This window comes from Rhopalosiphum padi, chromosome 4, assembly GCF_020882245.1.
Source record: "Rhopalosiphum padi isolate XX-2018 chromosome 4, ASM2088224v1, whole genome shotgun sequence".
Classification (NCBI taxonomy): Eukaryota; Metazoa; Arthropoda; class Insecta; order Hemiptera; family Aphididae; genus Rhopalosiphum; species Rhopalosiphum padi.
Window position 1 is genome coordinate 19,248,147 of NC_083600.1, and position 17,989 is coordinate 19,266,135.

General features: G+C 26.5%; 1 protein-coding gene across 3 annotated transcripts in view; it reads left to right on the plus strand.

The window, feature by feature from the left end:
* LOC132929479 (scavenger receptor class B member 1-like) overlaps nucleotides 1–17,989 on the plus strand; it is a 41,348-nt gene that overhangs the window by 17,099 nt on the left and 6,260 nt on the right. For 2 of the 3 annotated variants that reach the window (XM_060994857.1, XM_060994856.1), the window contains exons 2-4: nucleotides 10,044–10,377; nucleotides 14,210–14,301; nucleotides 15,345–15,505. In XM_060994857.1, coding sequence (XP_060850840.1) covers nucleotides 10,167–10,377; nucleotides 14,210–14,301; nucleotides 15,345–15,505 — 464 coding nt within the window. In that variant the 5' untranslated portion in view covers nucleotides 10,044–10,166. Of the gene's footprint in view, nucleotides 1–4,919; nucleotides 5,168–10,043; nucleotides 10,378–14,209; nucleotides 14,302–15,344; nucleotides 15,506–17,989 lie in introns of those variants that run through there. The other variant, XM_060994858.1, reaches the window with a different exon arrangement.

Sequence of the window (17,989 nt, forward strand, 5' to 3'; positions counted from 1 at the left end):
AGCGTAGTCATGACGACTACTGAGATAACTCAGACTAATATATCATTATAATGTTAACATGATTTGTTTCTTTGATAATAGTATCTTTTAATAATTTAAAAAAAAAATTATAAGAATAATTAATATTGACCACAGTAATGATGAAAATGAAATATACAATAGTTATAATATCTAATGGTACCTATATGCACCTAATTTTTTATTAATTGATGGTTGTGTATGATGTAAATACCAGATGAAATGATTGTAACTAGTAAATAGTTATTTATACATGAGCAGCTGGTATATAGTTCAAGGGTGGATGTAGATACTTAAATGCAACATGCACATTATCCAAGTGTATTTTAATTAGCATTAAGATCAAAATTAAGAATCCGAAAACTATTCTCTATTAAGTATATGCAGGTAAATTAAATAATAATTGAGGAAAATTTCATATTTATAACATTTTTTATAGGTTTCTTATAAATTAATATATGATTAAAAAAAAATTCGGATACTAAATGTTCTTAGATAAATAAAAATATAAAAAATTCTAAAATTATTACAGTTTCTCAATCTTTTAAACGACACTTTAAACTGTGATATTATCTAAGATTCTGTTAAATGAGTACATATATGTACTGTATACCTATAACATAGTCATAATTTGTCGACTAACATTAACGAAAAAAAAAGTGATTTCAGTTGTAATTGATAAATGGAGATGGAAAATATATTCTAATAGACATATTTTAATAATTACATAATCATATATTGATATATTATGTTCTTCATTTTATGAAACTACTGAATTTCATTAGAACTTTTATCACCTTCTTTCTACACTTAGATTAAATGATTGGACGATTTATTTTAATCTTTAAAAAATAAATATAAATAATCTGAAGTATAGCAAGAACCATTAAAAGACATTAATGATTTTATAATTGACACATTAAAGTTTAAAAAAAGTAAATGTACTTGTACTTAAATCTCAAAATAATTGTCTCTAACAGCCACATTTAAGATAATAATACCTATTTATATATATATATATATATATTGTACAAAGTCATAATAAATATCATTAATTCGATCACACTGAAGGTTAATCAAATCTTGTTTTAGTACCTATATTAACAATATACATTTTTTTAATAATAATTGTTTTGGGCGATGTAGGTAATTGTTCAATAATAATATAGTTTACACGTTTTATCTATAAAATAATTAAAATTTACGTTTTTATTCCATTAACGCTATTAAATAAATCCAAAACCACAAAAAATTATTACAGTACAAGATACGGAGATCGGATGCTGAGATCTCGTCTCGTTTCGCTTACCTCGGCGTGAGATAATAATATATATAAGCGTGTATTGCGAAAATAAGTTTGAAATACATAATGTAATAGCTAATAACTCATAAGTATAGTAGGCAAACATTATATGGCATTTAAAAATCGCTTTTAAAAATAACTTGGTTAAAATAATTGTTTGTTATTCAACACAAATATTTTTTTAATTTTATTATTTCCTATGGACCCGGATAAAATATAGATTTTAGAAAATAACTGTTTTTGATTTTTTTGGATTAAATTAATGTGTTCATAGTAATTATAAAAAAATAAGTACACAATTATCGGCATAAAAAGAACACCAATACTAATTCAATATAAAGAAACAAGAAACATTGTAATTCATTTGTAGGTCTGAAACGAAAACAGAAGGCTAAAATAAAAATCCTTATTATTATTAATACGAGTATAAGAGTATATTATGTTATATTTTTATATATATATATAAACCTTGTAACCAGTTTTGTCATTTAAATGCTCAAGTTAAATTATTTTATGCGAATACATCAAAATAATTTCCTAGTAAATTTGCATATTTAAATGCGTTATGACCGGAATTGTTTGGTGTACTTCCTATTTCGTGCACTACATGATATATATAAAAATTTGATATGATGACGGCTCGATAATTACGTTGCGACTAATGTGAGTAGCGGCGATGTGTATAAATATATCATAATAATTAAGTACCTGTACGGCCTCAGATATTTTTATAAAAATAGGACACAACTACACAAGGCGCAAGTATCGTTCTCGTGTGGTTTTCTTCTATACAGCATGATAACCCTGCGGTTTATTATGTATGACGATTTGTTGACATATTCATTTTTCGCGAAACCGCAATTACATCGCCCTGACGTGTACAGTATTTTGCTTAATAATAATTTCTTGATAGTAATCAATAAACAAAAATTGACCTTCCTGCGGCGTCTTTAAAATGTAATGTTAAATTATACGAATAAATTTACACATGATAAACTATGATTTCGTCCATTGAACTGTATGCAAATAAATTATATTAGCAACACGTACAAGTAACGATTTTTTTCTATAAGAAATAACAAGTACTTTCTATAATTATAACCAGATCAGTATGTATAAATGTTAAATACGAGTTAATTTTTAATAACTGTTTTAGTTTTATAGGTATAATATAGAAAAAAAAAATGCATTTCATTACATTGATTTGACAACTAGCCATTTCCAATTAAATAACAATAAATTCATATTTATTACTATTATATTTATTAAATAATAATAAATAATAGTAAATTTGTTTATTTTAATTTTAATCTCAAATTGTATTAATTGTTGACGTTACTCATATCAGTACAATAATCTATATTTATAGATTATTTCTATACTGTATCGATGACTCTTGTTAAATTTTAAATTTGCATAAACATTATGTTTTATATTGCGAATATGTGTCTATTTATTTCTTAAATCGATGACGTACAATTATATAATTTAAATACCCTTGGAAACCAACAAACGTTTTTATTAACGTCATAACTTGGTTAAGCCCAACAGCAATAAAACCTATTACAAACAATGTTTTAATCATAGACAAGTAGTTATACCATTATAATCTCATTTCATAAAAAAAAATTATGAATACTCTTATTGATTATTAAGCTTGTTACACTACGTAATGATAACCTTACAATATTTCAATATACGCTTGTGTCGATTACGTGTAATCATCCGCGTAGATCAAAATATAATATATTATCTGATAAAATTGTGTATACACGAACAGTATATGTATCGATATCAACAATTGATTTTTTTAAGACTACAATATTTTCGCCAAAACTTTCATTTTTTTCATTTGTAATATCTGTTTGTAGATATAATGGGACAAATGTTTACGGGTTAATCATTATTCATTTGTACGAAAAAATACACAATAATAACTTTGAATTGATAGTTAAGCGTTAAATGCATTGTGCTCGACAAAGGTCTCCCTCTGTTGTGTTCGTACAATACGACATCGTCATATTATAATGTTAACAGCGCACTGCTGGACGTTGACTAATAAAAACGAATACAGCGCACCTAACCAGTTTAACGTAGGCTCGCATACAATTATATCTTGATTAGTTAAACTAAATCTTCTTTTAAGTGAACGAACTTCTCTGTAATACGCGAAACGGACGATAAGTATATTATTACCACGATGATTTAAAATCGTACGACAAAAATTATACAATCTGTTGACTCGTAAACCCGTAATAGCCGCACATGTCATCATATACGTCTGTTTAGTATATATATATATTATATAGGTACCTATATTATAATATAACGATCTATTTAAGTGCAATACTATATTCTCACTGATCGCAAACGCGGAATTAAAATCCGATATTTTTTTGTCGAACAGGTATAAATTAATATTATTCAATTCTCGCGTGTTTACGTAAGACAATAATATTATTTTAAATATCGCTGCAGACATTTATTTATTTTCGTATATCCGTCGTACCTACGTCGTTCGCACGGGATGTATACGATACAATATAATAATATAATATACACGTGATACGATAAACCATATTGTTGAACGTACGCTATAATATACAAATACAATACATATAGTACAGTATTAAAATATTATTATAATACACGAACGAGCGCCGCGGTGCACACAATATTTTATACCTACGCAATCAAGTTCAACCGTATAGCCATTAGCCTTGTTATAGTTGTTAGTAGTCAATAAAAACAAAAATTTGCGAAAACAAATTATTCTGCGTACAGCACAAATATATATATATATGCGGTATGGTATTATAATAATAATAAAACGTTGTTTAGAAAACCTGACGATTTTTAGCGTCGCCTATTCATGTCAGACCGTTGGCGCGCGCATACAGCCGTTATGAAATGTATATACCGTATACGTATATAACGCGATCGCGGTATTACAGCAACCGTCCAGATTGTAATGTAATAATATGATAATCAAACATGACGATAATTTGTGACGGATTTTAGAGGCATATAGAACTGTAGGCACATTATAATAGTATATAATATAGTCCCGTGGCCACACCTACGACGACGACGACCACGACCACGGTGGTGGTACGCGAATAACATAGGTACCTATGCCCCTTATGTATGTATATTTGCAACGAGAAAATATCATGTCCGATAGGCACTTGGAAAGAAATCGCGTATTCGCGCCGCCGCCGAAACTGTTGCGTTGACTATACACACGCCGAAAAACAATGATAATCATTGTGATCATCAATGACGTACGGACAAGACGATTGTTTTGCATATAATATCGTTATACGATACGTAATAATATATAACACATAATATTGTAACGTATAAAACGTATTTTCCCGATAATTGTACGCAAATGTCTGCTATACCATCAACACCCTTCTAAGGTCAACCAGTTTGATACATCGACATTAATACTATTCCAAAATAATGTGTGTGTATATAAAAAAAAAAAACCCCATAAGGAAGTAGGCGAATTATTCAAGAGATGAAAAACGTTCATGATTCATCGGACCGGCTCAACTGATTTATAACAAAACAAATCCAATAAATTACATCCATTCAGTAGTCGACCGGCGAAACTGATACACTTTTATTAAAAGTGCGCGACAGTGTTTTATTTTTTTTATTTTTTTTTTTTTTAATTACTTTTTATTTGTAATTGTTCGTATTTTTTTTATCAATTGAAAATTACAGTAAATTTATAAAAGTGTATTTAATAAAATAAAAGTGTTGAACACAATTTTCATTTTGGATAACTATTGGATTTTATTTGGATGCCTATACCTATGTATAATCTCTATACACGTAAGTCACAACAATAATTCGTTTATTCGCTTCGTTTTGAGATAGGCATAAGGTTAAAATAATTTTTAAAGAAAACGATAATTAATTATTTATTTATAAAAAATAATAATTTTTATATTTTATTTTTTATTATTTCATTGTTTATTTTCCTAATAATAACAATGATTTTTTTTTAAATAACTCATAATCGGTTAGTATTAAACTATTAACTGTCTTAACTTAAAACTACGGTATATACTAATTCATTATTTCATAATGAATTAAATGTCTTCAAAAATGCTAGTGAAAAATATTTTTACAAGTATAAAATGTTGAAAGAAACTTTTAGCTTAAGTTTCTTGCCTTATATAGTTTGTCTATTAAATTATAAAATATTAATTGAAATACAAAATACATGAATATAAGTAAAACAATTGATTTTGACTATTTAAAATAAAATTTAAGAAAAATTTTTATTTTTCAATTGTTCATAATGTAATATAATAGTTTTAACCAAAGTAATAATATTGTAAAATAATGAATACATTATCAATCCATTATCGTATACAGACATACAGTAATAAATTTAATAGTTCTTTCGAGTATATTTGCCGCTAGTATATAATTCATATATATATATATATATTTAATACTGTTAACACATGAGTACATGACAATAAATAAGTAGTTATGACAAGAGAACATATTTTATAATAATCAACTCGTCTGCTAGCCCCATGATGAACTTGAAACACTAATAGGAAGTAAATGGCGACATACGTTCTTAGAGTCATTGAAAATATAAATGTAATCGTTCAACGAACATAATAAAATTGTTAAACTATAAACTATAACCGGATATTTCCTTAACTAAACAGGAAGTGCTAATGAATAATAATATATCAAGGTTAAGAGTTGGGCCTTAAGGGATGTCTTGGCATTTTGGTGACGCACAACTATTCGGGGATAGACAAGCGAATTATAAAAAAATACGTGACAGGGGAAACTTTGTGGTAGTTAGTAACTATGTGGATTAAGTAGCGATATAGTCTAACGCTCTGACCGTGACCCGAATTTGCAATAATTCTAATGAAACAGGTTAGACATCATATAGTTACAGCCAAAACATATTATTCACGTGAAATTCTATAATATTTTAAAGACCGTCAATACGCGTGTTTGTTATATTATAGGCTATAGGCCCGCTATTACACGAAAACGTTTGTCAATATGGTACACGCGTATTGTAGACAGAACCAAAAATATGCGCGATAATGGCGGTAATGGTAGCAGTGTAATACTTTAATGGGATTTGTTTTCGTTTAATTAATATTATCTAATTGACAATATTATATTATTCGTCAACTTCGTTGCGTGTTTTTGCGTATTTTATCTGGAGCAGTGACTTTTTTTTATAAACATTGAACATTACATGGTCGAGGTTAAAAACTAGAATATAATATTAGCTTGAAATAACCATAAAATAAATATATTTATAAATTCCTATATAAAGCATTTACAAGTATTATACCTCCTACTACTATGGTCCATGACATTCAGTTTTTACGTGTAGGCTTTGGTATTCAACATATTTCATTGCAATTTATATTTCTCATATCACTACTAAAATTACATTTAATATAAAACAAACCAATAAATTGACTTAAAAAATATATTATGTGTTTTAAATGGAAAATAATTTTTGTAACGACTTCAATAATTTTATCGTAGTTTTCTTGGTTCAATATTTTTAAATATTAAGTTATTTAATATATTATAATGATATATCTGTTTAAAATGTAGATAATATGTATACACTAAGTAATATATCAACATATATTTACACTATTGTATAATTGAATTAACTAATATATGTATTAATAAAAGAGTACAGGAAATAATCATGGCAAATACTCAGGCGAAATTCACTAGTTGCAGATCAGGTGGTACTTGCCAAAAACACAATAATTTTTAATATTTATTTTATTTATTTGCTAGAAGTACGCCTATAGATTTAGACAAATTATAAAACAAAATCAAAACAACCAGAACTGAGTTAGAATAAGAGTATCAAAGAGAATGGTGACACTAACGTCACTAACTATATACATAATATAATATCAAATAATACACCATCTAATTTAACCAATATTTTAGGTATGTTTTATAAGTTAATAAAAAAAAACACTGTGTAATCTTATAAATATTTATAAGCACATCCCTTCGATGTAGGAATTTTTCTGATATAAACTTTGGTTATGCAATTCATACAAAACGTATTTAGCTCACAATGTAAATAAATGAATACAATATAATAATAAAATACCTGTATCCTGTGAATCCAATCAGTGGATTGTTTTAAATCGTATTATAACGAATATCGATTATAATTAAAATTATATAATACGCTAACCATATTTTTAGTGTTTAATTACATGGTATTGCTCATAATTAAAAGTTAACACCAACACGCTAAATTAAAAATAATTATCAGAATTAATAATAAACACTGAAATAAGGTAAGCATTGAGAAGAAATGCTATTGGTGTTTGAGTCTTTCTAACACATAACATTTCGTAAAAACAAATATCGTACATGACATTTTAACGCGTATTTCTTAAACACAAAACGTAACTCTGTATCGTTATAACAGTTAAATAGTAATTTTTTATTATTATGATAACGCTAAAATTACTTGATTTAATATTTTGTATAATTACGATACGCAATCAATATTTTATGTATTATACTTCATCACTTGTCGTCAGAGAAACACGATAACGTTGATAGTATAAGAGTTTATTAATGTTTAGAAAAAATTTGTTCATTTTATATTCGCGTTTTATTTAAATAATAATAACAAATCAATGAATCTAAAAATCCGTTAACTTATACCTTCAGGGTTACATTAAAATCGCTTTTTTTTTAACTATTTAACTTTAATTAAATAAATATGTATAATAATTTATTAAAAAATAAATAAATATTATTAGGAAAATAATATTATGATTTAGTTACAATTGTTTTAAATCTTTTAATTTAAATAAATAATACTCTCTCTATTACATAAAAAAATTTTAATTTTAATTTTGATAGTGGCGAGTGAAGCAAACAAGAGCTAAGTTCCTTAGCCATGAATACAATATTATAAAATGTATCCATTACAAAGATTGAATACTAAATATTATATCTTTTGAAACAGTTTTTATGATCCATACAAGTTAAGAAAATCCATAAATTAATTATTTAATTTAATGATTGGAAATAAAAATAAACAATTTTTTATGATTATGTACTACTAAAAGTATAAATAGTACCTACTTCGGTTTAAATAATTTAACTAGTAATTAATTGTTGACTACCTTCAGTTTAATTTTTTTTTTTTTTTTTTGCAAGCACTAAAATATTAATTTCCATCGGCAATAATTGATTCTTCATTATTTAATAAATATATGTATATAATTTTTTATAATTATTGAACTACCTATCTAAACAATATTTTCATCATTTAAATAACGTTTATAAAGGTAAACAAGTAAATCAATTTAATTATAAAAATGAAAACTTTTTCAAATAAAGAATAAACAGTTTATGAAAATAAACCAGGTACCTATTTTAAGTTGTATAAAATGAAATGCTTATTATTTTTGTTAATGATTATTGGTAGTGATTATAAATTAGGAATTTTAAACCGAATGGTTATCAAGAATGCATAACCGTTTGTCGAATGGCAAATCAAAAGGTCACAATGAACAAATTATATTGTTTCATTTTTTAATCGATTTCCTAACAGTATTTATTAAAATGCATTAACGATTCAGTAAATACCTATAAATCAGTTGTGTACAATAGACTGAAAATCGTTCTCAGTATTGTAACGTCGGGATATTATATCGATACGTCAATTATGCTTGATATAGTTGTCCCGATATAGACATTTAAATACTTACTATATTTTCGATATTTTTATTTTGTACCGCTCGAAATAAAATGTTCAATTTATTTAGTACCGACAAAATCAACTAAACCTACACAAAATCATATATATTATGCATACGCATTAGGTATAAAATATATTATGTGGTTAATAACGTTCTGATTATTCAGCTGTGATATTCTTGTTGTTTTGGCGTAAAAAAAAAAAAACTGGATAAATCGACAAAAACGAGTAGTTTTTCAAGAGGTTTAAAATGCATTCGGAACCTGTGCGTCTGCTGTTACTTACATCACAAAATATATTCTACACTTCCGTATATAAGCGAACACGACACGTTGTGTTATACAAACAGAATTGTTCGCATCGGTGTTTTTTTTTTCCATGAGAGTCAATTATTTTCACAACGCGATTATACTATAGGCGAGTGTAAAAGTGTGTACCTATAATAAATTGTATGTTGCATTATACGTCATGTCGTGTACGGTCGGAGAAATGATCCGTTTACGTTCACACAAGCCATAATATCGTTACCGATGTACACATTATGCTCGTTTAACAAAATGTAATAATATGTGTCGAAATGCGTTCCATTCCGAGCGGATAAACAATATTTTACGTCGGGAAGGATGTCGCGTTTACCGTCTCGAATAAAAAATACCCACAACTTGGTTTTTATCAACGTGCGCTTTTATCGGCTGCTATAATAATACAGGCGCGTTCGAAATAACGACACGCGTATAACTGACCAACAGCACACAGTGTCCTACACGTGGGTTCGCTCGGTTGATGTCGTCAGCAAAAATAATTCCGAAATTGATGACCCAAATACAATTTGTTTTATACTCTCGATCCATATTATTATGCGTCGTTAATCACCTCCAAGTTTATGTGGCAAACGTGTAAACATAAATAATGTACCCGCCCGTTAATAATGATGTTGTCCGTTTTTCTCGATTACAGTATCGGACACACTTGAGGTGGCTGCCCGAGTGCACAGCGAATGGGATGCGAGATCATCGTACGAATATATCACATATTTTGCACGCGATCAACGATTCCCGCCGTTGACAATAAACAACGAAAATGGGCCTAACGCCGATCAAGTTACCGTACCAGTCAGCCAAAAACCGTCTGTTCGGCGTACAGCCGCGGATGTCGTCCAGCTTTCAGCAAATACCGACTTTCAACATAAACGACCCGTATAGCAATGAACGTCAGTCGAACCGACGAACCAGCAGACGAAATGGGTTACCTATCAATATGCTCGTCTCCCAGCAAAGGCGGATCAGCAACAGTGAGTACCGATTTGTTTTTCTCCGCCTGTGTTAAAATAACGCAGGTGCTCGTATTATATATTTTAGCCGTTTAAGATTACAGACTTTAATTGAGTTTAAATAGGAAAAAATGAAAACGCGTTAATATACCCGTACTTGGCATTGTGTAAATAGTACATAAATATTATTTTTATTATTATCGCTGCAGCAGTGCTGTATTTAAAAGAATAAAACCAAAAGTATATACTGTATTTTCTCTTCGATATCTATTAGTATACCCATATCTTATTGTTATATTATTATCTATTGCAATATAAAGCATTACATGCTGCAAGCTATGTTTTTAATCATTCTTTTGACATGCCTACTGTGATAATCATATTAACTTTTGAATGGGGACTATATAATAAGATTATTTAAAATGTGTCATATCCTAATTCAACCTAAACCTACCGCTCTATTTTAAACATCATAAATAATAGCCTAAGTGTTATTTAATTTTTTTTATTTTAAGATAAAAATTAATAATCTATTAAACAACCTCAATTTTACACATTTACATAATTTGTTTTATTTAAAAATATCCCCGGTAAATCTTATTAAATCATTTTATTACCTACATAAAAAAGTGTTTTCTATGAAAATAATTTGTTAATATTACATAAGCATTAAAAAAAAAATCTTTTCGTCGTTTCACATTTGTAAATAAATGTTTCATGTGTCTATATACCTTCAAATTAATTTTATTTTTAAATCGCATAATTTTATTCAAAATTTAATAATTATCAATATTATTTTTTATTTTAATCAGCCATAACTTATAATTATACAACTTATACTAAATACAAACGTATAAAAAATGTATCGAGAACTTAAATCAGGAAGAAAATTCAAGAAAACATTGTTTTTTTTAATTAAGGATTATTACCCAAGAAATGACCACAAAACCAATAGACATAACCGAGAGAATGGAGGAGAAAGAGAGAGAGAGAGAGAGCTATTACCTCAATATCAACCGTCACCACGAATCACTCTTGAATAATTCTAGTGCACTAGACCGTACAGTATTCTATTCTTACGGTTCATGATAAATTTCAAAATATACCTAGTTTTACGTCATAATATATAATATAATATTTTATTAATGTACTTTATTATTCTTATAAATATTGAAACTCATTCCATTGCCGTATATTATACATGTGAGTTTGCGGTGAAGAGTTTTTTCTTAATTAATTTTAAGTTGACCGACAATGTCTAGACTTCGGTTACATTTCACTAGATTTTTGAAAGAGTTCGACAAACTTCTAGAATTACTTGTTTACGATGAGATAATACGTTTAGTAGGTCACCGGGAAATAAAAATCGAGAGTACCGTGAGCGTTCGTCAACAGAACGAGCTGATCAGCTGGACCCGGTTTATCAACTCTGCCCTATTACATAGCCATATGTGTGCACTGTGCAGTGTGCTACATGCCTACATATTATTGCAGTGTATATAATGACTGGAGGAAGTTTTGAACACTTCATTGTGATATTACGTAAGAACTATTGACCGGGAAACGTAGGATAACTGCTGGTCAATCGAATTTAAAACGAGTAGTCAAAAGGTAGGTAGGAGAAAGTGATAAAAGTTAGTACCTACCTATATGCTTGCATTATGATTATACAAATTCAGAATTGACACACTTTGGCGGAATTAAATATTCATCGATTTTAGAATGATATCGATCAACGTTTGTTCTCTAAACGTACATCACATAAGAACTGCAATTTATGTTATCTGATAAAATAAAACATAGTATATTATATAAAAGCTATAAATAAATTGACCTAACATCGTTTTGTACATAAAAATATACGGTTTATACGAATATTATTTTATATATTTGGTATGTATAATACTTGTGTAACTCGAAATCTAGCCTATTATGTCGGGTACGCTGTATGATTATTTATAATGTACTAAATGCATATTACGTTATCACGAGGAATTGAGAATACCTTGTGACATCGGACATTGGTGCTGTTATTAAACATGCTTATTAGACTGAAACATAAACCTACGCAATGAGCATCCAACTAGGGAGTTTTAAGATTTCAACCATCATAATATGAATAATAAAGTACCTATTTGAGTTGTACCAACTGCAGTTCCTTGTGTATTTTTTTAACAAGTGTGCTAGCTGTAACCTAAACGAAATATCTACCGACTATATATTATTTTTTTAACTTGAAGAAATATTGACACAATCAAAAGTTACGTCTAAAAATACGTAAAATATGTATTATAAAAAACAAATATTATGTAAATATGAATTTTTCATTTAACTTATTATTAATGCGAATAGCTTAATTATTTTCGAAAATATTAGGTACTTCTAATCACAAGATGTATTATTTAAAAAAATAAATTTAATAAAAATTATAAAATATATGAAACAACTATAATATGGCCTATATGCCCATAATAAATAACAATAGTATTTACGAGCAAACGTTTGTCGATTGATCATTGTTAAAAGAAGTCATATCGGCAAAGTAAAAGTATCGGTAATACTTTTAAACTTTTTCTACACATTTAGATTAACTACTAAACACATTCTGACAACAATGATTTCAACATTTTGAAATATGTTCATTTTATCTTGTCACTTATTGTATAATTAGATAAATAAATAATTATTGTATACACCTTGTTTGTGGTACAGGCGTTCATTAATCATGACCGCGAAATATTATAATCTTCACCGAACCGTGGAAGTTATATACAATGAATGTATGTTGAAATATACATATACGTAGTTTTAAGTTAACTATATCATATAATACAATGATAATAACAAAATAGAATGTAATAATAATTACATTACTTTAAAGTGATTAATAATCATTTGATTGAATTCAATTGTAATTACTAATTACACATTTTTGTTAAAGTTTTCATATGATAGTTAATATAGTTATAAATTTACGATAAATAATAATATATACATATTCAAATTTTTATTTGCTTGTTATAAATAGCTTGGTATAAAATTAATCAACTATTAGTATAAAATTAAAAGCAATAAATTAAAATTTCACTCTGCAGTTTGTTACTTAATACCTACTGATATTACAGGTGTACCTATTGATATGTATATGCATATGTATTCATACTGTTTTTATTTTTATTTTCACAATGACCAATTGTAATGTTGTTAATGAATGTCTGGGAACTAAAAAAATTAACTTTTACAATATTATAATATTAAAAAAATTGTTCATTAATTACTACATTGGTGTAAAATCACGAAAAATTGTTCTTTTATATATAACGTTTAGTTAGCATATAATCAATTAAAAATTAATTATAAGTCAGTCTTCACTATATCACGAAAAATATATAAATAAACTGCAAAAAGAATTCCGCTCACGATCGTTGGGACCATAACGCATTAATACGATGAAGGTAATGGGTTATATATTAACATTTGATATAGGTAGGTTATAATAATTATAATCATATGGAATATATGAAACCAATAATTTCTAAAGGCTAAGGTTAATATAATTTATATTTCAGTATTTTAAAAGAAAACCAGTTATTGTTAATAAACCGAATCAAAAATCTGATTGACCAACTTTTTTTTATTTCGTAGAACCAAAGTACATTTATCTAAAAATAATCTACCTAGCTGGAAAAAAATTAAAATTTATAAACTATTTCACTTTCCAAAAACTACATTTAAGAGACAGCTTGTTTCAGAGTAGATCTCGCACATGTTAGAATTACATTTAAATTTGAATTAATTATATGTTTATGAAGTATAATAATAAATCTAAAAATGTACTTTAAATGTGTTTCAGGTCGACTAGCGGTCATCATATTTGGCGTTGTAGCTTTATTAGCTGGACTAATACTCTCTTCAGTTCCGTGGGTTCATTATATAATTTTAAAGGTATTTTCACAATAGCAATCACATAAGAATATTAGAAATAACGCTACAGGTGCTTCTAACACAATAAAAATAATTAATAATTAAACAATTGAAATCGCAGAGAATGTCCAAATTCAAATATTTGTGCATTACAAAACAATAAATACTAATTACCAACATAAATGTGTAAAGAAAAAATATGTACTGAACTTTCTATTAAAAAAGATATTTTAAATACATAATATCATCCTGATAATATAATCTGATTTTACATAATGTTCGGTGTTTATTCATAGTGTATAACTATAGGATTACGAGGATGTGATAATTGTAAGGTGTGATATTAAATATCACAACTATCGATGATAGTTTTTAATTTTACGTATATATATATACTAAAGTCTTCTTATAATACTGCACATTCAGTAAATAGCCAATAAAACCATTGTCCATGACACAATATACAAAAAAAATCTATTGATTAATTTAATTTTTAAATTCATTGTAAAATATTGAACATTTTTATTAATTTTCAATTAATTTATAATTCAATATCAAACAATATCCGATTTATAAAATTTAGTAATTTATTATTTTGGTTTCGGTTAGGTATTTATGATTCTTTGAACATTTTAAAAACAACGATTAAATTGGACTTCTACAAACGAAAAACTTGAAATCTTATCTATCTTCTTTACGCAGATTCTTATTCACATACTTCAACTAACACGTTTACTATTACACAATAAAATATTTAATTTAGTTAAAATAATTAAATTTATTATAATTTATTTATATATATATATATATTGTCCATTGCTAAACATATTTCTTAAATTTTAATACATTCATAGAAAAACCAAACTTGTTTTAAATTTTAAATATCATGAGATGTATTCTGCAAGTCTATTTAAAGTATACAATTTATTTGTCTTATTAATCAGTTTATTTATACTAATATTTTTTTTAAAAAATAATTATTAACATTTACACAATTAAAATGTAAAATATTTCATTTCTCTTTTTCAATTTTATTAGTTTATAACTATATTATTATATTTTAGAACTTAAAAATATGGAATGGAACTTTAAGTTATCATTACTGGCAAAAACCTGGCGTATTAAGACTGACAAAAGTATTCATATTCAATGTCACCAATCCCGATGGCTTCTTACATAACGGCGAAAAGCCAAAACTTCAAGAAATTGGTCCATTTGTTTATAGGTAAGTTTTTATTTAAACAACGTGTTTTATTCAAGAAGATAAACTAAAAATGTTGTTTGTTTGAGCTCTTTTAAGCATAAAAATATTATTTTTTTTATCATTACTTTAAGACGTTTGGCTAATTAAAAGAAAGTCTTAAGTTAAATAATAGTACTGGAATTAGATAAATAATAGTTTAGAATTTTCAATTTTTAAATGAATAACATAACTAATTATATTAGTACGTAACTTTTAATATCTGATAGTTAACACTATGTATAGATAGGTCACCTATCATGGCAGTTAAAATAACCATACCTTTTTAATGCAAAATACTATGTCAACAACTATTTAGTATACGTTCTTATAATAGTTATATACTTCAAACATTTTAAATAACAATGATATAAAATGCGTACGTTCACTTTATACCTAGAAACCTTGCTAGAAAATATCTAAGAAGAAATTAAAAAAATAAATATCCACATAGTGGTTTTTTTCGAAACTCGCATTGGAAGGCCTAATTACACAATAAATTAAACACTATAATTGTTATAAGTTTTGGTCTTGAAGTTAATATTATTCATAACGATCGATAATTCAAAATTAATTTAGTAAATGTTATTATCCAATTAATTTAATACAATAAATTTAGCTCAATAACTGTTGTCTAAGCAAGATATTAGCGTAATAATTTATGAGCTAACTACTATATCCAATTTCAACTTATAATTTTCTTAATAAATGTGGAATCCTTGAAAACTATCTTCTCGTGAATCTTCTATTTGTTAAAGATAACATTTTGATAAAACTATTATATCAACAGCATCTCATATGTACGCCCTTGTACTGAATTGCATAAATAATAATAGTAGTTCTAGTCCTAATATATTTGTATGAAACTATGAAACTATGAAACAAACCCCTTTACCTAAATGTCAAGTAAAAACGTGAAATTTGTAATATTCTGTTACGTGACTATGCAGAATTTTATTTTTCATTTATGTAGATTCTAAGTATGTAATAATTTATTTACATAATAAATTATTTTATTTAGTTGTATCATCATTCTATTATTTGTATACAATAATGCTATTCTTATAGGTACGCTAGATGTTTATTAAGTACATTTTTAAATTACAATAGAATGTTAGATATTATTATACTATTATAGATAGTTTAGTTTTCAATTATCTAAAATCAAATCCTATCGATTTATACAATTATTGGAGCTTTTTTGTTTGAAAAAATTAACATGAGTATTACTTAACAACAAATGTCGTTATAATTCGTTTTTCATATAGCTATATAGGTAGTTAGGTACACAAATGTTATGAAAAATATCATTTGATTCCATAGTTTGTGTTCATTCATAATAATTATTTATTTATTTTTATTTAGATGCATAAAATAATATTATTTTAACTACTACGAAATGAAATATTTTAAACAAATAGAAAATTATTTTAGTTGGATTAAATACAAATTATTAGTTCTCGAACATCACCATTACTTATTATTAGTTAGTTATATTTATATTACCTATATAATAAGACAACAATTATACATGTAATTTATGTAATTTATACTAACCAAAATGGCATTCAAAAATAATAAAATTAATATAAATATGTATACATACCGTGATATAATTTAGGACAATAGCAGTATTAGAGGCTTAATAAACTATTTTTCAGTCTCAGTTTGACTAACCTTTAGTAAACTGATGTGGGGCTACTAAGAAGTATGCAAACTTAGTTATTATGTTCTATAATCTATATTAATATAAATTATCAAAATAAAACGGTTGTTTTTATAATTTTTATAAATTATAAACATTATAAATACTTAATAATACAGGTACACAACTTTACATAGAATAAGAATGTAAAAAATTAGCGATGCTAGTCAAATTAAAGAAATCTTATAATCGCTTTAAGATCCACAACACTTATTGATTTATTTTAAAATTTCAACTAACTGTATTCGTATTAAGTACAATCTTATTGAGAGAAATTATGGTGCAGATAAACTGTGATTTAACACATGTTATACCTAGGCTTTTCATTTATTTGAAATTCGATAACATATTTATGACCCTGGATGTAACGTCTTTAGTAAAAGTAAAATTGGAAAGACCCCACCACGTGTTGTAATAAAACTGCTTTATTTTTCTTAGGGAACTTCACGTATCACGTCTGCATAAGACGCTTACCGTCCTTGACCCGAGCCTCAGGAATTTAGTTGTTTTTTAGTAATAATATTTGTATTAGTTCATCAATACCTAAGGGGATTGCAAATTGATATACCTACACATATTACTGTATAATATATTTATTAGCAATCAAATACTAATTTGAGAAAAATGATTAAAATGCGGAATTTATTGCTAACGTATATGATTATGATATAATATTCTACTTACTTAACCTAAATATTAAAAATCGTTTTTGTTTGCACAGATCATTTCAAAATTTAGTTTTAAACAATTCTCGTGAAGATTTT